The sequence below is a fragment of the Podarcis muralis genome, chromosome 10 (genome assembly GCF_964188315.1).
Source record: "Podarcis muralis chromosome 10, rPodMur119.hap1.1, whole genome shotgun sequence".
Classification (NCBI taxonomy): Eukaryota; Metazoa; Chordata; class Lepidosauria; order Squamata; family Lacertidae; genus Podarcis; species Podarcis muralis.
This window is the reverse complement of record NC_135664.1, coordinates 13,564,029-13,589,097: the sequence shown is the minus strand read 5'-3', so window position 1 is coordinate 13,589,097 and position 25,069 is coordinate 13,564,029. Positions and strand designations below refer to the sequence as shown.

Sequence of the window (25,069 nt, the reverse complement as noted above, 5' to 3'; positions counted from 1 at the left end):
ATTTGAAGGTAGGGCATTGACACAAATGTTTCAAATAGAGTTGGTGCCATGCATTATCCATGAATATGTGTAAAATGTTTTCCCCAGTGCAGACATTTGTTGAGTGTTGCTTGTTTTATGTCTTCAGATATCATTGCACAGCTACCCTATTCTTTTCTTACTAACAGCTGCGGTTACTGGAAGAGAAAATGATGATTACTATCCAGTAGTCTTCTATTACTACTTTTTTTAAAAAGCAGCTGTTGCCTGTTGAATTGCTTTCTGATACATGTTTTGCAGTCTGCACAGTTTTCTAAAGTAATATATCAAAGCTAAGTTTTGCAGTGATAACTTTATAAATACTATTTTGTTTTGTGCTTCAGTTCTTTTTATAAGGCTGTATAAGAAGCTTTAGAAATTACGACAGTCTAAGCTCAAATAAACCACAAACACAACCAGTTATTGGGTAATAACACAAAAAAGATTGTGACCTAAGAATCATTCTGCATGTGAAGGCGTGCAGGACTTGGGGCCTGTGTCCATAAAATGTTTGAGCAAGTTTTTTTTAGGCATTCATTCCTTTAAGTGTCTGTTCTAGCTTTGTAGGAAGGAAGGGAGATAGGGTGCTTTGCTCAAGATTACCAAATACTAGTAACCCTTTACAACTTTAACTCCATTGGCATACTTGTCATCTGGGTGCGTGGACCTTCCTGTTGTGGTTGTAGCATCTGCAAAGGCAAGGGATACCCATAGTATTTCTGTCCTGCTACACCCCACTCACAGATGAGTGCTTCCCAAACCATGAACTCATTTTCCTTGACTGTATTGTGGATATGAGAGTTGTACACAGACCAATATTTCTTATAACAGCCTAGTTCACTGAGTGTTCATATACTGAGCTGGAGGACATGGAAATACAGGACCATTGCCCTGTTCATTTGGGGGATTCTGTGTACGTGTACATACAAAGGATTTTTACTTCCCGTGCTTTTTAAGGTGAATACGTGAATGCACATGAGCGATCAGTGATGTGGGCACTTAAAATTAAATACAGTCTGGAGTAGGCATATGTGATCTTGTGTAGGTGGCATAGGCCCTTCAGTGCACTTGATGCACACCCTCTTGTGCACTTACTGAAATGAAATAATTGGCTTTTTATCAAACCTCCCAGAGGAATTGAGTGAACTTAGATAATGGTTTAAAAAATTATATTTAATTTAATACGCTTTTACTAACTGCATGAAATTATTCTAATCCTCGGGGAGCAAAGCTTTCCTTAGTAACGTTGAATGGTTGTATGGCTCCAAATGATCAAGGCTAGCCACAGTTTTTTACTGATTAAAACAAGTTGACCACTTATTGTGGTCCATGTTCAAAGAAGCTAATTCATTGTTGATTGTGCTGTAGTTTAGTCTGGAAAATAGCACTGAGGTTATCCAGATAATACTTTGTTTTATTGTCTAGTAGTCATAGTCTTGTTTTGTTCCTGATAGAAAGAGTAAAATTGATCCTGTGGCCGTGAAGGTTGGTGCCTTGGGGAGAGAATCTGATGCTGTGAGACAGTCTTCTCCAACCTTTTGTCCTCCAGATAGTTTGGACCATTGGCCATGCTGGCTGGGTCTGATGGGAGTTGTAATCAAAACATCTGGAAAATCTGTCTTAAGTGAATACTTGTTCAACAGATAGTTTGAGAGAATTTATTTATTGAATGAAAAATAATTGCTGTAAACAGAACAATAAAATTTGCCTACACTGTTTGTAAACAGGACAGTTTACAGAAATGGCCAAGGTGTGATTTTTTTCCTTTCGTTTTTGAGATCAACTCACTGTGTTTCCTTTCTTTCACATTTTGGCATGTGAATTTTCACAACATAACTCTTCTTTTTCTCTCTTGCCCTGTTCCCCATTAGAAGCACATTGGATCCCTCACAGGTGCTGCCTCGTACTTGCATTTGTGTACTGTACTGTATTAAACATCAGCATTTTCCAGCAAATTTCTGACCCTATTACAAGACAGAGCCATTCAAATATCATTTTTCTACTGATGAGCAAGTCAAGCAATACACTAAAGGGGAAGGAACCAATGTCCCACTTCTTCCCAAGCATATCAGTCATAATTATGTTCCTCCAAGTTTTCTCCAAATGATTTTTTTATGGGCTCATTTACACTGCATCACAACATTTGTTGGTTCATAACTACAAATTGTGTCAGTGTCTGCTTTAACTCAGAACCTGAAAACTGTTTTTTCTCAGAGGCAAGTAAAAGAGATACATACACAGAATATACCATCCTCTGTATAATTTCCAGACAGTATGTATTAAAAGCTACACAACCATAAACACAAGTGAAATCCTATAACATCAGGTAAAATGGTTCCTATTCTACATAAGAAAAATAAGAACCTTAGGAAAGCAATCTTTGTTGATAGTAATATACCGGTAGGTCACAAACATGAATTATGTATATATTGTAGTTGAACAAAAATATATACAAATTCAACATTGGATTTTATTCTGTGGATTTCACGTGATGGCTTAGATCGAGACCATGAGAAAAAATAGGCTACTTGTGCAACAGAGTTGTTTCTTTACCCCTAAAATCTGTTCCTCGCAGTTGGTGTGGGGAGAGATCCCTTTCTCACTGTAGCCCTCCATGTGCAATCCCATGTTACTTGGCTTTGGAGAGCTCTGTGGGTTGCAGTCCGAAGGAGTCGGTGAGGAACCACTGCATGAAAGGCCTTGTGCAAGTGATTTTTCATAATTAGAGGCCCATTTTGCTTGATAGAAGAGTAGAATGCAATCCTCAATACTGTGGAGCTAAGGAGAATAAAAAAGTTTTAAGTAGTTGTTGACATCTGTCAGTTAGTCGCTATAACAAATCCTTCATAGAAATCAGCATCTGATTCTCGCTTCACATTTCTTTGAGCCATTTTTGCAGAGCCATTTTAAAAATATTTCAAGACATCCTGTATTAGAAACAAGGTGATGGATTTTTATTTTCTTTCTTTCGCACTGGTGGTGGTGGGAGGCCCCAGGGAATTACCTGATGGAACATTGTCTTGTATAGCTATCACCTCTCCAATGATAGCCTTAGATGCCTTCATTTACTGGCACCATTCCATTCCTTGCACCAAAATTTCAAGCTCTGGTATAATTCAATATCTGTCTTTAGGATAACCCATCTAAATAAAATAAATAGGTGCAAAATAAACTTTCCAAATAATGTTAAAGTGTTTGATCCAAAAGGCTATGCACAGTATTCTGCAAATGCATTGGAGCTTCCTAGCTCCTTTCATTGCAGGTGTACTATCTCTCACTCTGTCATTCAAACCCCCACCCCCCACACACCCACTTTTCTCCATTCTGCCTCCTTGCTTTTGGAAGTCACAGGACCCTTCAGGATTCTTCATGCTGTGAAATGCTGCAAAAATTGGCAGCCTCAATCCTTACAAGCAGAAGGTTTTTTTCTGCCTGTGCATAGGACTCTGGTGTCAGTGAAGTGTACCTGTTTTAGTTTATGCTATGCTATGTTACACCTGTGAATGATGGATAGTTGTTTGAACGTGAATTAAGGAGTGGCTCACTATTTCAAATGTATATAGTGAAAGTAGGAAGTGGCATGCCCAATGAATCATTAATCTCTCCAATAAACAAATCTGCAATCAAAGCTTGCTATTGCTTGAAGGACTGGTTCACATTCTGCACACTTCTGAAAGCACAAGTGCTTTGTTCTCCCTTTGCTTCTGCCAGTCCTTAGCTGCAGGAAAGCAAACCAGAAGCTAGCTTTCCATTATGCATGAACCAGAAGTAATGGTTTGTTCCCTGCTCCCACACAAGCCATTTATGGCTGGGCGATATATCATCCAAAACAGTTTTGAAGTCCATGTAATGATACTGGTTTCATAATTTTTAACCGGGCAATATATCAGTAATCAAGATGTGTGTTAGGGCTGGGCGATATATATCGTCCAAAACCTGTTTGAAGTCCATATTGTGATACCAGTTTCATAATTTTTTACCTTGCAATATTTTACAAATTGGGATGTGTGTGTGCTGTGTAAAAATCACAATGTAGGAAAAACCGTGAAGCCATCCAATGCCTCTACATAGTTCCATCCTTATTTCAGACATTGTGATATATCAGTACATTGCATTGTTTAGCTGGTGATATATCACGGTGTTGAAAGGCCAGCCCTAATGAGCAGTATGCAAATATTTGTTTTTGGCTTACACTGTGTGTGTGTTTGCGAGTTCGGGCAAATGACAACCACTGGTTTGTAAGTAACTTGAAGCCACCCTCCAATTTCTTCTCCAGTGTGCTGAAGGCAAAAACAAAGCACAGTATTTCAATCAACGTGCTCCAACACACTGTTTGATCACTTTATACCAGGCCAACTCCCAAGAGACTGCGATCTACACTCAGAGTTAAAAACTGGCAGTGATCTACCCCTTTTTGAGGGGTTCAGGTCAAAGTTTATGAGCTTTATTTTTTAGGAAGGGGGAAGGCCCGTTTTTTGGGGGGAGCAGGGCGAAAATGATGAGCTTTTTTAGGGCAGTCAAACTTGTTGAGTTTCTTTGGGGGGAGACAGTGATCTACCTGTGATCTACCACAGACATTCAGTGATCTACCAGTAGATCATGATCTACCTGTTGGACGTGCTTGCTTTATACCATAGTTTATTTTAAACTATTTTAAAATGACATGTGAACTGGACTGTAGACAGGCTCACCGATCATCTGTTCAAGTTACTAATGAATGTACTGCATATTACATGCTGTTAGTCTTTTCCCCCTTTTATTTAATATCAGGCAAAATGTGTTATCCATGCATTTTTATCAGCGCAATATTTACATCGACTTCAATGTCCCTTACTCCCAAGTAAGCGTGCATAGGATTTAAGCAATGCTGTCACCAGGGAGGCTCTTATGTTGCCATCACTAAATAGCTTCAGGTTTCAGGTGAAAACATTCCTCTTCAACCAGGCCTTTGACTTTTAACAGTATATAGCCTTTTAGAGGGGATGGGATATTTTAACGTTTTTCTTTTCATTTCTGGTTTTAACGTTTTATGTGTTTTTAAAAAATTACTTCCTGCCCGAGGCAAAAAATGCAACACATAAATGGAATAATAATAATAAGTGGAAAAACTACTATTTATTGTTAAGAAATGGGCTTGTTTGTGTCTTGTGTGAGTAGAAAAATGCTTCTGAAACGTTGCTGAATTATTCTGAATATACCTGCCCTGCTGCAACTCCCTGTTTCTCATCCCAAGCCATTAGACGAGGGCTCTCAACCCTCAGGAGCAGCTTCGGGGTGGTTGTAGTCAGGAAAGCCCTATTGTACAAGCAGATTTTCTCTGACAGTTCTCTGGATCCAACTCATTTTGAATTCCAGTGACCAGCAAACCAGTAAATATATCATGCTACTAGATCACGCTATACCTCTGTTTCTTCAGATACTGTTAAACTACAATCTTCATCACTTCTAGCCATTGTGGCCAGTAGGTAGGGCTGATGGGAGCTGTAGTACAACAACATCTGGGTAGCTAAGGTTGGGGAAGGCTGACTTAATGACAGCACACACATCTGTTTAACTGCAGGGATGTTTTATAAAATGAATTGTTAAGAGTTTTCTTAAATTACAAAAATGTGTGGAGTTCTTACTGTGGTCTTATGAAAGTATTGTGTTTCATAGTTTTTAAATGCCTTCGAGATACTACATTTAATTTTTATCATAGAAACCACCTAGTAGGTAAAAAAATGTTTCTTCTTTTGTCTTTCCTGTTTTCATATTAAAATATATAGTTTCATCTTACAATCATGCTTCTAATTTTAGGTAATCAGTACCAAATGAGGAGGAAAGGAAGATGTCATCGAGTATCTTCAGCAAGGCACTCTTCTTCTCCATGCAGTATTAAACACTCCCCTACTAGAGAAACTTTGACCTATGCCCAGGCTCAAAGGATGGTAGAAATAGAAATTGAAGGGCGATTGCACAGGATCAGTATCTTTGAACCCCTGGAAATTATATTAGAAGATGATCTTACAGCCCAAGAATTAAGTGAATGCAACAGCAATAAAGAAAATAGTGAAAGGCCACCAATCTTTCTGAGAACAAAGAGGCATAGAAACAACAAAGTTAAAAAGAAAAATGAAACGTCTCCGAGTGCACATGGCATCCCGTCTACAGCAAGTACTCTTCCAGAACCCAAAGTGCATATTGTTGAGTACAGTCCACCGTCTGCACCCCGGAGGCCTCCATCGTACTATAAATTTATTGAAAAGTCTTCGGAAGAACTTGATAATGAAGTGGAGTATGATATGGATGAAGAAGATTATGCGTGGCTAGAAATAATCAATGAAAAGCGAAAGAGTGATGGATTCTCAGTTGTATCGCAAAACATGTTTGAATTTCTTATGGACCGTTTTGAGAAAGAATCTTATTGTGAGACTCAAAAACAGGGTGAGCATCAGTCTTTAATTGATGAAGATGCAGTTTGTTGTATTTGCATGGATGGAGAGTGTCAGAACAGCAATGTAATTCTTTTTTGTGATATGTGTAACTTAGCAGTGCATCAGGAGTGTTATGGGGTGCCATATATACCTGAGGGCCAGTGGCTCTGCAGACAGTGTCTACAGTCCCGTTCACGGCCTGTAGACTGTGTACTGTGTCCAAACAAAGGAGGTGCCTTTAAAAAGACAGATGATGATCGATGGGGACATGTTGTTTGTGCTCTTTGGATTCCGGAAGTTGGATTTGCCAATACAGTTTTTATTGAGCCAATAGATGGAGTTAAGAACATTCCCCCTGCCCGATGGAAGTTAACATGCTACCTCTGTAAACAGAAAGGTGTTGGTGCCTGTATTCAGTGCCACAAAGCAAACTGCTACACAGCATTCCATGTTACATGTGCTCAAAAAGCTGGTTTGTATATGAAAATGGAACCAGTGAAAGAATTAACTGGTAGTGGCACGACATTCTCAGTAAAAAAGACTGCATATTGTGATGTACATACACCACCAGGTTCCATTCGGAGACCTCTGAACATTTATGGAGAAGCTGAAATGAAAAATGGCCTCTATAGAAAAGAGGGCTCTGCCAAAACAAGGTCCACATCAAAAGTCAGAAAAAAGGCTAAAAAGTCAAAGAAGACACCGGCTGAACCCTGTACAGTTATGCCTGCAGTATCTGCTCCGTGTATCCCTCCTCAGAGGTAAGAAAAACAATAAAAGCCAATGCTTTATTTACCTTAATGGTACGTTAAAGATAAATTTGCTTTATTTTAATTTTCTTTTAGTTGTCAGCTTATTGATAGGGAATGAAACCTGCAATGCTTTATGGCACTATTTGACAAACAAGTTAATAGAATTTTTTTAAGCTTCTTACTCAGTAACTCAATATTTCTGTAGAAGAGCAAGGATAGCTTTCAGAGTCGTTATCCCTGTGGTTTGAGTTCACTTAAATTGAACAGGAAACCTTTAAATTATTTGCCTAGATCACAGGTGGACAGTCTGTAGCCTTTGTCTTCATTCTATTCAGCCTTCAGTGTTTCTTGAAGCTGCCACCTTTCCCCATCTCAACAACATTTCTTCTCTGCCTGTACATTTCCTACTTACTCTTCTTTGCTGTTCTTCCCCTCCTTATGTAGCTTCAGAGCAACTGGAAGTGGCAGTATTTTTTTTAATTTAAATTTATGTTCGTTTCTCTAAAGAAAATAAATTCCCCTGCTTGTATGGCTTGAGGAAATGGATGTCTGAGAACAAATGGATAGGCTTTTGCTGTTTGTGTGACCCATCGACAGAATTACTTTTACTTGCTTTCCAAAACAACAGCTATTAATCTGTTGTTCTAAAAAAAAATATTCCCTGTATGCTTATTTGAGAGCAACCCTGTCACAATCTCATGAGATTTTCTCCTGAGTAGATTTGCACAGAATGGTCTTGATTCTTACATTGATCTAGTCAATGTTTCTAGTTCTACCCATCACCATCTCTGTTTCTGTCCACCACCGAAATGCAACCCTGAAAAAGGGGTTGCCTACCCCTGTGCTACATCCTCAATTAGCAGTTAGAATTTATTTTATTTTCTGGGGTTCCCTGTTTTCCCCCCAGCTATGCTGTGTTAGTGGAGTTGGGTTTGTGAATTGGGGGGCTATTCAAGAGTGACTTCCTGTTTGTATGATGGTGTCAACCTCTAAACATTCAGAGGGGTTAAACACAAAACATCATGTATATATTTAAATAATTTCATGGAACTCATTAATTTTAGAAAGTAACCTTATTGGCTACATATTGCTTCTTTATATTTTAAAATTATATCCTGCCTTCGTCCCCAGAGGAGCCTGGGGTACTTACTGTTTGTGATGTGATACCCACAATGGAAATGGAAGGTTGGGTGCTGCATACTTCTACTATTTCATATATTGACTTTGTTTATTTTGAGAAATTGATTCTTAAAGGCAACCCTAACAGGTGTAATATCTTGGGACATATTTGCCTCAACCCAGAAAACTACTGGGCAGACTATTTGGTCTAATCTCGGTATTTTATCTGATATTAGGAAGTGTTAAATATTTCCATTTCCCCTGTGCTTTTAATAGTGTACTACTGCCTATGAAATAATTACACATACAGACCTATGGCCCAGATCCAAGTCTGATTGTACTCAGGGAGGTTGGGAGGGTTGCCAATCTTGCTTTTGATTTATAGCTCCTAATTCTGAATTTAAATTTACTCTTGATGGTTCCCAACCTTCAGGAGCAGTGGAATAGGCACTTGGAGAGAGTGAGTGAGGGCTACATTAGGATGAGTGGCCAAAAAAACCACTTGTATATGTGCATGTGCAGTGCTTTGGATGCTATATGCGTTTCTAATACCTTCATATATCCCTTGAATAAAATTAGTGAAGTTACATGCAGAAGTGTAAGGAGAATTGTTTCTAATAACAGTTTTAGCACTCATCTGTAAATTTGTTTTCCCAAAAAAATATTTTGGCTAATTACTAGAAGGTTATTTCTGTCTCAACATTCCTAATGCAATCCCCTATTATCCAGATTGGCATGCCATGAAGAAGAAAAAAACTAGTGGAAATAAGATGCACCTGTTGGTACTTAGATGAAGCAAACACAGCTGGCATAGTAATAGAAATATAGCAGTCTGATACATCAAACTTGTAAATGGCAACTTGCCTGGATCTTATATCAGTTGAGAATTATCTCTAGGCAACCAGGTTAATTGAAAGAGAGTTGATTCTTTTTTTAGTATTACACAGTCAAATGTGACTTAACAGGTATGTGTTTGGACATGTGATACTATAAGTCTTGTAAACTTGCTTCCCAGGCTTCACTACATAACTTCAGTAGCAAAACGGTTAAATAATTTAATCAAAGAAAGGAATTCAGTGAATATGTATTGATTTGTCAAAGGTCTTAGGGTATGTATGTAGTTCAGGCTCTTTCTTTTCTTTGTTGGTCTTTATTGTGAAACATTCCACAAGGAAATAACAGGTGAAAATAACATTCTAGCTATATCAGGTTTGTAAGATTTATGTACAGTGGTACCTCGCAAGACGAATGCCTTGCAAGACAAAAAACTCGCAAGACGAAAAGGGTTTTTTGTTTTTTGAGCTGCTTCGCAAGACGATTTTCCCTATGGGCTTGCTTCGCAAGACGGAAACGTCTTGCAAGTTTGTTTCCTTTTTCTTAACACCGTTAATACAGTTGCAACTTGACTTCGAGGAGCAACTCATAGAACGCGGTGTGGTAGCCTTTATTGAGGTTTTTAAAGACTTTGGTGATTTTTGAAGCTTTTCCAAAACTTTCCCGACACCGTGCTTCGCAAGACGAAAAAAATCGCAAGACGACAAAACTCACGGAACGAATTAATTTCGTCTTGCGAGGCACCACTGTAACTGTTTATAATACCCTGGTACTAAAAGTGTGACTAGCTCCCAAGTACCTAAAAGAATTTCAGTTAGTGTTTCTTGGAGAGCAGTCCCTTACCCCCAGTACATGTTAAAACTTTTGAAATCAAGGGGAATTCCAAAACAAGTTTGCGATGTAACATAGGTGTGTCATCCAAAATAAAGGGGGGGGGCACTTGGCTTTCCTGAAGTTCTTTTTACACCAGCCCATGTAAATGTTGGTATCATTTCAAAACAACATTTCCGATTCAGAAGTATTCCATTTTTTTTCGTAATTAAAATATGCAGCACTGAGTTACAAAAATTAATATGTTTGTTTCCCCCCTATGCTTTAGATTAAATAAAATTATGAATCAGGTGGCTATTCAGCGAAAGAAGCAATTTGTTGAAAGAGTACATAGTTACTGGTTACTTAAAAGGTTGTCCAGAAATGGTGTCCCTTTATTGAGAAGACTGCAGTCTAGTTTGCAGTCACAAAGAAACACACAACAGGTATGTATCTTCAGTAATTTCCAGCATAATTAAACTGCTCATGTGATTTGAGTTGATAATATATGGCATAGGTAGCTAGGAACAGTATAATTGTGTATTAAGTGAAAACGAAGATGATATTTTAATTCCTATCTTTGTTCTATCAGAGAAAAATAGTATACCTGGCATTGTAAGTAACTTCACAGGCTAGCTGGACTCAAAATTATTCTTGAAATGCTTGCTAGAAGCTACTGTTAGCTGTAGAGTTAAGAGCAGAATAACATAGAAACTACTACTTTTCTTTCGTAAGAGGGAAGATGATGAAGAAACACAAGCCTTAAAGGAGAAGTTGAAGTACTGGCAAAGGCTCCGTCATGATCTGGAGAGAGCACGGCTGCTGATAGAACTTATACGAAAACGAGAAAAGTTAAAAAGAGAACAGGTATATGAGTAATTTCATTTATTAGGATTTTGAAGGGAAACGTTGCCGAGTCAGGATTGATTCAAAGGTTACACACTCGGGGACCCACAAATCTTGGGTGGCCTTGGTAGCCGCCAGAATTTATGGTTACCAGAAACCTGCTCTTCTCATAATGAGGGAGGGGTGGGATCCCCTTGTATCTGACATCACACTATGTGGAGGACATCTCCGAAGCACAGTGAAATGTCAGGAAGAACCCCTTTCTCAAATTCTAATCTCCAGGGGTTTTTTAAGCATGTGTCATGCTCCATTTCTGAAACACTTTGGACACCCACAAAGTGAATGTGCATGAATCCTACCCTCTTCCCAATCTTAGAGCTTTGGGGATCAGAGATCTCATGCATTTGTACTGTGCTTGCTCATAGAATTGGAAGGTACCCCAAAGATTGCCTAGCAAACCTAGCGCTGCATCCCAGATGGCTGGCCATCCAGTGTTAAAACACTTTAATGAATGAGAGTCTACCTGCCAAGACTCTTTGTTCTACTGTCAAGCAGTTTGCATTGTCAGAAAGTTGTTTCCTAATGTTTAGATTAATTCTGTCCCGTCCCCCGTCCCCCCGCTTTGTAATTTGAACCCATTGTTTTTGGGTCCTGCCTTCTAGAGCAACAAAAGAGAAATTTGCTGTTACTTATGTGATGGCCATCTTCAAATATTTGACTACGGCTATCGTGTCATTTTTTTAAAGTCTCTTCTCCAAGCTAAATATACCCAGCTCCTTCAACCTTTCCTAATAGGACTTAGTCTCAAGATCCCTTACTTTCTCTGTAGGTGTTCTTTGCACATGTTTCAGGGCAACGTGGAACAGCCTTAGAGCACCTTGGTAGCGTGGGGTAACTGGGAAGGCTCCAGACTTTGAAAGAGCACCATGATTCTGTGTCGTGTTTTCATTGGTATACTCTTTAATGTTACCCATGGCTCTATGTTAGTTGTATTGCCAAAAGCACACGGGGTTTTGTAATTAAGCTGTAAACATTGCCAGATACAGGCAAATCAATTTTTTCCTGTGTTATTGCACATTGAACATACATCACATATAACATTTAAGCTGCAGCCCTGTGTACACTTTGTGAGTAAGCACCATTAAACTTGTTGGAATTTATTTCTGAATATAGTTGCTTAGGATTGATAAATTCAATTTTTCATACTTACAGTCTGCAATCGTATCCATGAATGAAATGGGCTCTGTTTGTCTTCCATTGCATAGATCAAAGTGGAACAGGTTGCCATGGAACTTCAGCTAACTCCATTTACTGTACTACTGCGGTCAGTTCTAGACCAACTACAGGAAAAGGATTCTGCTCGCATATTTGCTCAACCAGTGAATCTTAAAGAGGTGAAACTTTAATATTTCTGATACAGTTGATCAGTTTTTGTATTGAAGCCCTAGCTTGGTAGTCATAGGTGTCATGGAATTACATGCAGGTGAGTGAGTAACCTGGCTGAGGATGGACAGATCACTCCATTTCTCCTCTGCACTCAGCATAGAGATTGAGGGAGTTGCCAGAGGAGAAAAGTCCCCCTCTGCCATCAGCATGGAACTACACTGCAGGATGTGGAACCTGGTATCACCAGACTTGCACATGAAGGATAAAATGCTTTAATTTGCAAACAAATAAAATGTTAATACCTTCATTTTCTAGACTCAGTGAAAGCATAAATATAAAAATAATTATTTTGTTAAAATTAAACATTAAAGGAGGAATCCAGTATCTGTTGGTGCAAGGATTTCTGCTCCTGCTAGTGCAACTGTTTAGTTCAATCCAGCCCTAATATTTGATTCTTCAACCAGGCGATAGCATTTAATCATACAAATCTCAGAAGAGTACTTTAGATTATTTTCTAGCTTAAATATTAAAATTAATTTGTCTGTGCCCAGGTCACTTTAAAATAAAGGTTGCCTTTAAAAGTAGATTAAGGGAACAGAAGTTTGGAAAGTGCAAAGCTTCAAATTATCAAGGTCACAAACACACATTTATACATTTCTATGTATTTCACTGAGTTAATATTTTTAGGAAGAAATTAAGTAATTTTTGCTTTCTGTTAATATTTATATTTCTGCTTCAATCAAAGAGCAAAGAATATATATATGTTTTTTTAAAAAAAATGTACTTGCAGGTTCCAGATTATTTGGATCATATTAAACATCCCATGGATTTTTCTACTATGAGAAAACGGTTGGATGCCCAAGCTTATAAAAATCTCAACGAGTTTGAAGAAGATTTTAACCTTATAATTGAAAACTGTATGAAATACAATGCAAAAGATACAATATTCTATAGAGCTGCTGTGCGGTTAAGAGATCAAGGAGGTATTGTTCTGCGACAAGCTAGAAGAGATGCGGAGGCAATTGGGTATAATAACGAAACTGGAATGCACTTACCTGAACGGCCTAAACTTGAATCTCCTCCACCTTTTACCTGGGAAGATGGTAAGGACGCATCAGAATGAACGCTGATATAATATTTTCAGGTTATTGAGTGGGTCAATTCTTGTTCAGAATTCTTGAAGCCTTTTAAACAAGGTGTGTTTCTCACACAAAGCTCATCTTTGCCTATAGCACTAAGCCCTGAAACGTTTATTAAAATCTACTGTGCATGAGCTGTGTGCAACCCAAGCATTCCTATGTCACTCCTCTTCTTTCACAAGTGGAAAGAATCTATGAAGTGGAAAGCTTGATGTTATATCCAAACCCAGCATGTAATGTTAAGTACAAGCCACAATTTATAGCCAGCTTTAAATGATGGTTGTTGGCTTAGCCATTAAAACAACAACAACATGATCTCAGGTTCGAAACACAAAAGCTAGGACCTTTGTGATTTGGTTAGCCGCTTCATTCCCAGGAACAAAGGAGTGAAGTTAGGCAGCGTATGCAGTGTGGTTCGATAAATGAAGCTTCATGGCTTAGCAGTATATGCAATTGGTACCAAAGTGAGGGGCTTTAGGGATATGGCAAGGGTTTCCTGCACTTGTGGCATCGTGGGGACTGCTGTAATGTAGAAAGCCCTATCACAAATTATTTGTATCTCTGAGATTAAAGATCATTTTGTGATATGAAGCAGGAAGACTGCTCTTAGGAAAGTAAATACTGAAATCCTATTGTTTATTTGCATGTTTTGTGGACTGTGCTTCTGGAATGAAGGTGTTGCAATAGGAAAAAAGTGTTGGACAGTAAAAAAAACCCCTCTTATAAGAGCATAATAAAGCAAAATAAAAAATAATTTAGAGTAGAAAGAAGGCAAAATATTTTAACATGCGAGGTTAAACTAGGGGTGAATGGACTTTCCTCATTTCATTCTGGATTCCTTCCACAGATTAACTGACAGTGCCTGTTATGTTCGTCTTCCAGTTTATAGTGAATTTCTAGAACATGTACTATTTGCTTTTGCCACAGCTTCCTGTTTCTACCATTAATTTGCATAATTTCCCCATCTACTCACTCCTACCCCGATATGATTTATATTCCTGCCTGTATCATAATTATCATTCTGGCCTCCTAGGAAAAGAAAGGAATCTTGATTTCAGCTTCTGCACATACAGAAGCAATTTTTAATGTATATGTCGAGAGGGTTAATTAAACCTGTGGTAGGCTTTCTTCCTTCAAAAGCATGTATGTAAACTAGCAGTAGTGCAATAGTAATCCATTTGTTATTATGCCGTGAGATTTGAGAAAAAGCACTTCTCATACATTCATATGAGATTTCGGGGATGGCAAAGGAGTTTTTATAGCAATTCAAAAACACATACTCCCAGTGCAGAAGTCTTTACAAACCCCTGGAATGCAGAGTGGAAGAAAAGCAGAAAGCAAATGTATCAGTGCTGTTTCATGACCTGTGCAAGGTAAATTTGAGTTGCTAAATCTGTGGAGAAATTCACAGGGAGGGAAATTCTGCATACAGGCTTACACATAGAATTTGTTTCAGATTGGATGGCCAAATACATTAGTAGGTTTGATACAATAACTCATAAAGGCATTTTTTGTGCCCTTCAGAACATAAAATTCGTGTTCAGTTCATGTTGCAGAGGGGCTGGATGTGGAAAGTGAATGAGATCATCAATAGAGCTTGTGGAACTGCCAGGACAGTCTTAGCATTGAATATTTGACACTGCCATCTTGAATCATACCATTGGCTCATTTTGCTCAGTATTGTTCATTGTGATTAGATGTAGCTCTCGGGTTTCCGGCACTGGTTTTGCCCAGCCCTGCTACTGAGGGTCCTTTCAAGTGGAGATGCCAGTGATTAAACCTGGGTCCTTTGGCATGCAAAGTTAGTACAGTCGCACCTTGGTTGTCGAACGCCTTGGTACTCGTACGTTTTGGCACCCGAACGCCGCAAACCAGGAAGTGAGTGTTCCGGTTTGCGAACATTCTTTGGAACCCGAACATCCGGCTGCTGCTTCTGCGGCTTCCAATTGAGTGCAGGAAGCTCCTGCAGCCAATCGGAAGCTGCCCTTTGGTTTCCGAAGTTGAACGGACTTCCAGAATCTGTTCGAGAACCAAAGTACGACTGTACTTTGGAACATCTGCTTTGCATGAGGAACGTCCACTGCACAAGAGATTTCCTAGGGATGTTTTAATGATTTTAGTGAAAACAGCTGTTTGGACAATACCAGCTGCAGTGGGAGAACAGAATCCTACAATTTATCAAGTGTTTCTGCTGCACCCGTGTCACACTGTTTTAGCAGTGCTCTTAATGCTATAGGGTGAAAAACAGTGTTCAAATGCCTGTGTTTTTAACTTCAGTGGATAGGTTACTGAATCCTGCTAACCGAGTGCACATGTCTTTGGAAGAACAGCTGAAAGAGTTACTAGAAAAACTTGATCTCACCTGTGCAATGAAATCCAGTGGTTCTAGGAGTAAGCGAGCAAAGCTTTTAAAGAAAGAAATTAACTTGATTCGCATCAAGATAAGCCAGCAACAGCATCAGCCCTCTCAGACTGAATCAGGTATTGGAAGTTTTGAAGAAGAAAATGCAGTATTAGAACAAGAAGGCGAAGAAGGTAAGATCTGTTAATTTAAGCAAGTATTAATAAAAAGTTGATAGAAATTGCCACAATCCTTGAGTGAAAGGTGATAAGAAATTACTTAGTGTTATCAAAAGCCCTGCACTTCTGTATACTTTTGTAGGTTCTAAATACAAATGTAGGAATCTAAACTTGATTTGGTTAGTATATAATCAGAGATGGGTTTTATTCTCTTATGTTCCCTGCCCAGATTCCAAGAGTACCTTAATCCTACAATGAATGAATTACAAATAATTGCTTTTGAGTAAACATGTATAATATCAGAATGATGCTGGCAGGATTGCATAGGGATTAAGAGATTTCAGAAAATCCATATTTGTGCATTCTTGCTCAGTTTTTGCAGCAGTGAAATAAGTTGTTTTCCAGATAAGCTAGAAATCACTATAATCCAGTTTAAAAGGGAGCATATAGGAATGGAAAAAATAAGAGTAGATTGAAGAGGTGAGAATAATCTAATGTGCCTAAAGAAGCTTACTGTTGCACCTATCTGTTTCCAAGTGATTATCCAGTTTTTACATTACATAGAAAGTTGCATTTTTTGCAGTGGGCCTTCATATTTTCATTAGCGGCTAGTTTCTTTCCCTGCTGTCGCATTGGAAATTGCTCCCGATACACCCGATAAGGCGGTTGTTTATAGCTCAGGTGCACATGTTTGCTATGTCTACTGTCTTCACAGTCATGGCCATGCAGGTTTTATAGGTGAACTGCAAAAAAAAGGGGGAAAACAGAAAAATTAAAAGGCTGAGATGTGAATAAAGAATGTATGCTGAATCCTTTTTTAAGTCAAAAATATGGAAAAGGTTAAAATCCAAAGCAAGTTTAAATGGGGAGCTGCTTAGTATTTTCATTGTGTGTAGAAGCAAATTGCACGAGAGGAGAAACCTGTGGGAAGCATTAAGTATCCTCAAAGTCACAAAAGCACCCGCTCAGTACTGTTGGTGTAAGATACTGACAAAATATTTCGGTAGAAATAGCTGTTTTCTCTATGTCCTCTTTCATTCTGCATGGAGTTTGTAGATAATGTGTATGGATTGTTAAGTGAGAGAAGCTCTTGTGCTTGAAAACAAAGGTGATAGACTTTATTGACCCAAAGAGCAGGCATTCTCCCAGGTAAATAATTCCTGTAAAGAATGTCAGAATGATGCTAAACTAAATAGTGGTGGGAAAGATGAATTGGTAAAAGGAATGTTTTTTTTTTTTAAAAAAAAATATCCTCCAAATAGTCAGTGGGTGAAATTCAGTGTCATGTAAGCAGTCCACGGATCAGTCAGGTACACTACAGAATGTCATCCTTAGGGTTGGGTTCATTGTAAGCATGACTCAAGGCTGGAGCTGACCTATGCTATTAATGGGTTTTGCCATTATGAGTTTTACTGAATTGAAACTGGTAACCGTAATTCTAAGCTGTTTTGCAATTCTTAATAATACATTAATTTAGCAAAGCTTTCAAAGCCCCCTGTTAATTCTCAACAGTTTCAGGCTCCAAAAGTGTTTTTTAAAAAAGCAAACTAACTGAAAAAGTTTAAACAGGTAAGGTGGCTATATTACTCAGCTTACTGTATTTGAAGTACTTTTATAAACAGCTTACGTCATGAAACGCTATGCAATTTGAAAGCTAACAGTATTTTAGAGGCTTAAAACTTTGGCACAAATTGGAATTCTTAAGATTCAATCCACAATGCAAGAGTGAGTCCTTTGGTTCCAGTGGGACTCGCTATGAAATAAATTCATTGAAGATTAGAGCCAATCTTTTCCACACTTACCCTATTCCCCTAAATCCAGGCACTAACTAGGACAGTTGGTTTAAAGTTTATGTGTTATACTTTGTATCAAACAACAATAATTATTGCGGGCTACATATTTGATACTAAGTTTTATGTAGTAGCTCTTATAACTATCAGTTTTCAAAAACCCAACTTTATTAATTTTTTCAGGAGATAAATCTCCCCCTAAACTTGAACCATCAGATGCATTACCTCTTCCTTCAAACTCGGAGACTAATTCAGAGCCACCAACCCTCAAACCTGTAGAACTCAATCCAGAGCAGAATAAACTTTACAAAAGAGTAAAATTTGACAATGAATTGTATAGTACTTCCATTCAGAAAGAAATAAATGGACACACTCCAGAACACTTACTTGACAGTAATCTCAGTGAGTCGACCGTTTCTGCTGTAGCTGAGTCATCAACTGATGTAAACAGACGTACTTCTGTTCTCTTCTGCAAATCGAAAAGTGTAAGCCCCCCAAAGTCTGCAAAGAACACTGAAACCCAGCCAACTTCTCCACAGCTAGGGACCAAAACCTTTTTGTCTGTAGTCCTTCCAAGGTTGGAGACACTACTGCAGCCCAGGAAAAGATCAAGGAGTGCTTGTGGAGATTCTGAGGTGGATGATGAGTCCCCTGTAAAGCGTTTGGATACAGGTAAACATTTGCTTCCATATTCTTTTTAAAGATAACATGGATAAATAATTATTGAATCCTTTTTTTAAAAAAGCCCACATTAAATTGACAATATCAATGTACAGCTTTATATTTGTAGAAGCCTGATACCTTCTGACATCTGATTAATTTGTTTTATCCATGTTGTCTAACTTCATATTCAGGGATGGTTGTTTTTTCTTTTCCTTTACTGCTGTGATCTGCTCTTCTTTTAAATTAAATTGAATGTTAGATCTTTCTTCAAAGCTTCTCCACTAACGAATCTGAACGCTTGCAGCCTAGTTAGCTATCTTTTATACGGCTACCTTTGTGTCTAATCATGAGAAGAATATACATGGATTCTGTTAAAGGTCAACTTTAGGATTTACATTCAAACCCAAAAAGGTTTGGACCAGTTCTGTTGTGCCATTCCCAGAAGCAGCCCTCTCTTGAGTATAAAATGTAGTTCCCCCCTAAGTTTTATGCGTTGGATCCAAGCAGCCGTGTACGTTGCTTGTCGGGATTAAGCGTCATGGTTTTCCTTTAGTGCTCTAGCACTGGGAGTGCCCTTTGGATCCAATCCTATATTACAGTGTGTGTGTGTGTGTGTGTGTGTGTGTGTGTGTGTGTGTGTTTCAGAGAAAATCCTCAAAGTTATGAATGAGATTAATCTGGAAAAAAGTTTTATTAGTGTTATGAATGAATGAATTTATTAATACGGTCACAGACCAGCGTCAACACACACAATATCACAGCTCATAAAAAATATCAGAAATACAAGGGACAATATGAATATAGCAAGGATTTAAATATAAAAATTAAAATTAATTGTTAGCATGCCCCCTGTAATTAACAATTAGGGGTTTATGCATTATGGGATACCACTTGCTTCCTGCGATTGATTGCAGACGCACAGAATTTAGCTACATTTAGTGTAGTCTTGGGATTCTTGTCCTCTAGCAGTAGTTTTAAACTATGGTATTCCGATTCTTTCCTGGACTTTTGCAAAACAGGTGTAATAAAAGTCAAACGTATATCCTCATAAAGACAACAACGTAATAGAACATGTGAAGCAGTTTCAACTTCCAACGAGCCACAAGGACAGACCCGTGCTGTATATGGTTTACCCTCAAATCTGCCCTGAAGTAAGGCAGAGGGGAGAATGTTAAATCTGGCGAGGGTAAAAGACCGTCTGTATTTGGGTACCTGATAATATTAGTGTTATGAATTATTATTTTTTTGAGTGATAGGTTCCTACAAAGCAAACCAAATCCCTACTCTGCCACTCCGGCCAGGGCTTGGATGAAGAAGTGGTTCCCCCCCTACTCAACTGTGCCTGGGCTTTGCTGGCAGGAAGCGGAGCCCCCGTGGAGCTCTCCTTTATTCACCTGCCTGAACGGTGGTTATATGGAAGCTGTTGCTGGTGGTATCTAGTATAAAGCCCCCCCAAAGGGGTGTCTGGGAGGGCAGAGGTGGAGCTGAACCAGCAAAGGGTTAACTGAATTAAAAAGCTGGCCTTGCTGGTGGTAAGTTGCGGATCTGGACCTGTTTGCTGTGCCAGCCTGGCGTGACAAACCATAAGGTTTTCCTGTCCATCTCCTTTCTTCCTGTGGCGAAGATTGTGTGGGAGCAGGGAAGGAGATTTTGAGTCCGTAACACACAGCCAGTCTCTTAACCGTGGTCAGACAAGAGGGAATGTTATATCTGCATTGTGTCATTGAAAAAGTGTATCATTTTAAAAGGATCAGTTTGGTGATACAAAATACACAAACCACACTTGATTATGACGTGCTGCTGTTAATGTCAACTTTTCAAGTCTGACATTCATCTTTCATGTACTTGTTGTGTTAAGCAGGTTTATTTGTTTGCAATGTAGAAAATAGTGGTGATTTACACTTTTCCTCTTGCGTGAAACGGCAAAAGCAGAAAGTAGCTCGGTGAACAGTGTTCGCTTTAGTGGTTCAAGCCATCAGACCTGATTCACAGCAAAGAGTTGTTCTGTTGAGCAAACCAGTAATTGAGCAAACCAGTAACAGTAGCAAACCAGATTTTCGGGATGTTACCCTTCAAGAAGCATATCCAGTAAACTTGTTGACTTCAGCTAATTATCTCTTTAAATTAGCCAACGAGATTGCTTTCCTTTCTACTGTTCTGCTTCCATGTTTTTCTTTTCTGTGGCCAGGAGTTCAGTTGAAGAGGCTGCGGTTGGCATACATTTTCAAGTATTAATTGTTCGGATAATACTGCAGGTATCAAATATGGGTTTAAATCCAGAGCAAGTTAGTCTTACTTGGGTCCTGTTGAAGGAAATGGAACTTAGATCCCATTGAACTCAGTGCAACTTACGTGCAGCTAACTAGTTCTGGATGCATACACTTGTGTTCTGCATCTCGATGGGGAATGTGTCACAGGAACAACTGTTTAATGGGCTGCCCCAACTATCACACACTATATAATGCACTGTATTTATCCACAAAGTCTATATTTGAGTTCCCACCCCCATCATTTCTCATTGCAGTTTCTAGAAATGTCAAATCAAACTGTGTTGACTAGCATTTGGTGCAGAGAGAGAAATGTCATTTGTAGTTGGTGCCTCTGTACGTTTCCATGTGTGTTTGTTTATTTATTGAGTCATTTTTTCATTTATACACACACACACATATTCATAGATACAAACCCCATTTACCTGAATATCCACCAGAAGCATGTTCTTAGCCTGACTTGTTTTAGCAAATAGTAGCATCTAGTACAGGCTTCCTCAACCTCGGCCCTCCAGATATTTTTTGAGACTACAATTCCCAGCATCCCTGACCACTGGTCCTGCTAGCTAGGGATCATGGGAGTTGTAGTCCAAAAACATCTGGTGGGGCCGACGTTGAGGAAGCCTGATCTAGTAGCTGCTTGATTTAGCTTTAAAGTCAATATTTTTACAAGTGGAACTCATTTTTCCTTGTGTCTAGAATGCCATCTGAACAAAGTTTACCTGTGTCTGTCTGTTCTCATTGTGTTGCATTATGCCTCTACACGCCTAAGGAACCTCTAACGCAAGAGTATGCCACTTGCTAGTTTGTTTCTTGCAGCTCATTATGAACTCATTCTCCATATTTATCCAGAATCTTCCTACTGAACACGTTTTCTCTTTTTTACTGAGGTTATAGCAAAGTTCCAGAAGCGCACAAGACCGTCAACCAGTGGTTCACAAACATTCCTTGGCTTACTGGCCAGCTATCATATGTAATTGCTACCAATCCCCTCTCCTGCGTCATCTGGCATTCACAGAATGCCTGGGTGGGTAGGCATTTGTGTGGAGGTAAGGGGGCCGGCAGTAAGAAATAGTGGAAGTGTCACCATTTACTTGGTAGGAACTTCTGCTATTTCTTACCTGCTCAAAAACTGCAATGGAAATTAGACTTGAGAGTAGCGATCGGTGTCGTGTTCTCTAGAGGCTCTTGCCGCTTCCTGGTGAGTGGCCTTGTTGATCCCTTTTGATCCCTTGTTGATCAGTTGCCTGGACACCATCCGAGGAATCATGCCCTTTCCTTCCTACCATTGGAACGGTGCGTTTCTCTCTTCCTCTTCTCAGCCCAGCCTCCTCACGCTTTCCTGAGAAGTTCCAATTGTGCCGTTCCAGTTTCACAATGAACACGTGACGACACATAGTGCTGTTTCTTTTCTCTCCTCCCCGCCGCCCGCCTCACTACTACCCATGAAAGAGCAAAAGTGCCCCTAAAGCTGAGAAGCCGCAGGGGGAGAGAAGTGTTGGTGTCCCCCTTTTTTCAGAACTCCAATTTTTACTGTTGATTTTTTTTTAATTAAAAAAAATGTACAGTGGACGCTCGGGTTGCGAATGTGATCCGTGCGGGAAGCACATTCGCAACCCGCAATGCCGCGTCTGCACACATGCGGGTTGCGATTTGGCACTTTGCGCATGCGCAAGCGCCATAACCTGGAAGTAACCTGTTCCGGTACTTCCAGGTTCGGCGCAGTGCGCAACCCGAAGCGTCTGTAACCCGAGGTATGACTGTACAGTGGTACCTCGGGTTAAGTACTTAATTCGTTCCAGAGGTCCGTTCTTAACCTGAAACTGTTCTTAACCTGAAGCACCACTTTAGCTAATGGGGCCTCCTGCTGCCGCCGCGCTGCTGGAGCACGATTTCTGTTCTCATCCTGAAGCAAAGTTCTTAACCCGAGGTACTATTTCTGGGTTAGTGGAGTCTGTAACCTGAAGTGTATGTAACCTGAAGCATATGTAACCCGAGGTACCACTGTATAGGTAAATGTTTAATATATGTTTCCTGGCAAATGTTTTATATCACCTATTTTAAATAGCTGCAAAATCTAGAAAGCAGGGTGAGTTTATAATCCTAACCCAGATATAAGTTTTTCCCTGATGGTATCAACTGAATATTCCCTTCTGAGGGAAAGAAGAAGAAAATGCTGTAAAGCTTTTTTTTATTTGTGTGTGTTTCTGTCCCATCTCTCATATATAGAACTTCTTTTTAAACCAGCTTCATAAACCCATAAAATATTCAGGCAGTATTAGTTAATTGGCAAATGTTTCTTCTTTGCACTTAAATAGACCTTTTCTAAATACTGTTGTGCTTTGAGTAGAAGGATGGCATAGTGCAGTATTTTTTTTGTCGAATAAAGCTGTTTCAGAGTGTCAACACTATTTCAAATAATCATCTTACAAGACTCTTCTAATGTATATTGTGGATGCAAATGACTTGCTGCTGGCCTTATTAAGAAAACTTCCGTAAAGCTGTCTTTCTAGATCCCTAGTGTTCATGCAATCTTTGATATCTGTTAGCAGAAAAAAAGCTCTTTCTAAGTGTTCTCATGACTGTTGATCAAAACTCAAGTTTAACTTAAGTATAAAATTGGCAGGAAAAAACTAATAGACTATCAACTATACTAGAATATCTTACCCGGTTTTTGTTAGAAATATTGAAATGATCATGTTTCCAGTACTTTACTGAAAATGTAAGCAGGGCGATTCTATAGCTATATCTCTAATGTGGAAAAGTAAGATCATTTCTTTAATTGTGTGTGTTATGTAATTATTAAGGAAATACTGTGAGAGTGTTTTGGAAAGAATAAGCTCAGTTTACTTCTGAAATTGTGGAACTTGATGCCCTCTAGTCTGTTTTCTTATTTGTGGAGCAATTGACAGTAGCTGGAAACATTTCTAAAACGCTGTATTGCTTAGGATCCAGCAATTAACTGCAGCGTATATTGTTTTCTTTGAACTACTTAACTATTGTACATGGAAAAAGCAAAATTTGGAATAAACAATTTAGTAGTTCCTTCATCCTAAGCCTACGATTCCCCTTTTAGAAAATTCTGTGTGCTGAAAACCAGTTCAGTAGCATCTTGTGACCCTTAGCACATGCTTCTGCTAGCTCACAATACACCTTCTAAATTCACATGTGCAAGATACTTCCTTGGGCTTCGTCTGCTAATGTCTTACTGTACTGTTGTAGCATCTTTAGAGTTACGGATGCTCCAAATTAATCTGTCATCTTCTTTCATTGGAATGAATTTCTGCAAAAATGCAGCCCCTGTTCATGGTATCTCTTATGAAAAATGCCCCCAAGCTCTCTGCTGCTACATCTTTCAGTAATGAGCAGTTGATTCAAAGTGGAGAATATTTCAGTCTTCCACTTTCAGAAATTACAGTAAATATGACTAGTAGAAGACATTGATAGTTTGCATAGTTTTTGCTAATCTTGCTCTGGATACTGCTGGGAGGAGGGCTTATTTAATTAAAGCTCTTTTCCCTTTCAGTGAGACTAAATGGCTTTTTCACTGTCTTCCAGGTTCTCATATTAACTAATATGCTGAGTATTTCTCTATTTGGATCCTAATTATTTTCTATTATCCTGAACACGGACTGGAATTCAATGTAATGATCATTTTGGAACGCAGAAAGACAATTACATTTCAAGTAATTATTTTGGATCATGTTGGAGACACCAGCCATCCTTAAAACAAAATCAATATCTTGAACCCTGTTGGAGGAAGTCTTTGATATATATGAACCTATGCTCTTCATTCAGTATATGTCCCCATCTCCGTAAGTTATGAAGTTGTATGTTGCAATCTTATGTGACATAAATTGGTCGCAGTTTTACCAATCCCCAGAAGTCTTACCTCAAACGTGCTCCTTGTGGGTTGATTGGTTAAGAATGTTCCTTTCCATCGCCATTCCTCTGCAAGCCAATCTAATCTTCCCTTGGCCAGGATATAGACTCCATAATACATTCACCAAATATAATAACTACATTTCTCTCCATCTTTATTTTGTTGCAGAAAATACAGGGCTCTATAGGAATTGAACATGATTTTGCACTAGCACTGGGCAGCAAAAAGGGTCTATATAGTGGTGCCATTCATTGATTATTGAAAATACTTGCCAGCCAACACCCTCAATTACTGCCTAGATCAGAAAACCCAATCCTGCGTTATACAGAGAGGGAATTAGGCAAGGGTTTTGTAACTTCCTAAACCAAAGGGATTTTGAATTCCTAAATGCAGTATCTTATGTTTACTTTCCAAACTTTTAATATTCCTCATTTTTTTTAAAAAAAATTCCTTCCCTTTTTCTTCTGTTTTTTCATAACTGATTGCTTTCTACTGCATTGAGTTTTTTCAGAGTCCAGTCGAGAATTCTTATCTGGTAGACACGGGTCTGCTTCTTTTTTACATAAATTTTAAACACTCTTGACACAATAAGTTTGACTCCATATTTACAGATTGGGTATAACTTCAGT

General features: G+C 38.9%; 1 protein-coding gene across 5 annotated transcripts in view; it reads left to right on the top strand.

Annotated features, from left to right (window-relative positions):
* Positions 1-25,069, top strand: part of BRD1 (bromodomain containing 1) — a 43,426-nt gene that overhangs the window by 2,400 nt on the left and 15,957 nt on the right. For 2 of the 5 annotated variants that reach the window (XM_028746471.2, XM_028746469.2), the window contains exons 2-8: positions 5,815-7,192; positions 10,236-10,392; positions 10,682-10,813; positions 12,058-12,186; positions 12,969-13,281; positions 15,595-15,852; positions 17,811-18,299. In XM_028746471.2, the coding sequence (XP_028602304.2) occupies positions 5,829-7,192; positions 10,236-10,392; positions 10,682-10,813; positions 12,058-12,186; positions 12,969-13,281; positions 15,595-15,852; positions 17,811-18,299 (2,842 nt within the window). In that variant the 5' untranslated portion in view covers positions 5,815-5,828. Of the gene's footprint in view, positions 1-5,814; positions 7,193-10,235; positions 10,393-10,681; positions 10,814-12,057; positions 12,187-12,968; positions 13,282-15,594; positions 15,853-17,810; positions 18,300-24,115; positions 24,320-25,069 lie in introns of those variants that run through there. The other 3 variants (XM_028746474.2, XM_028746473.2, XM_028746472.2) reach the window with 3 other exon arrangements.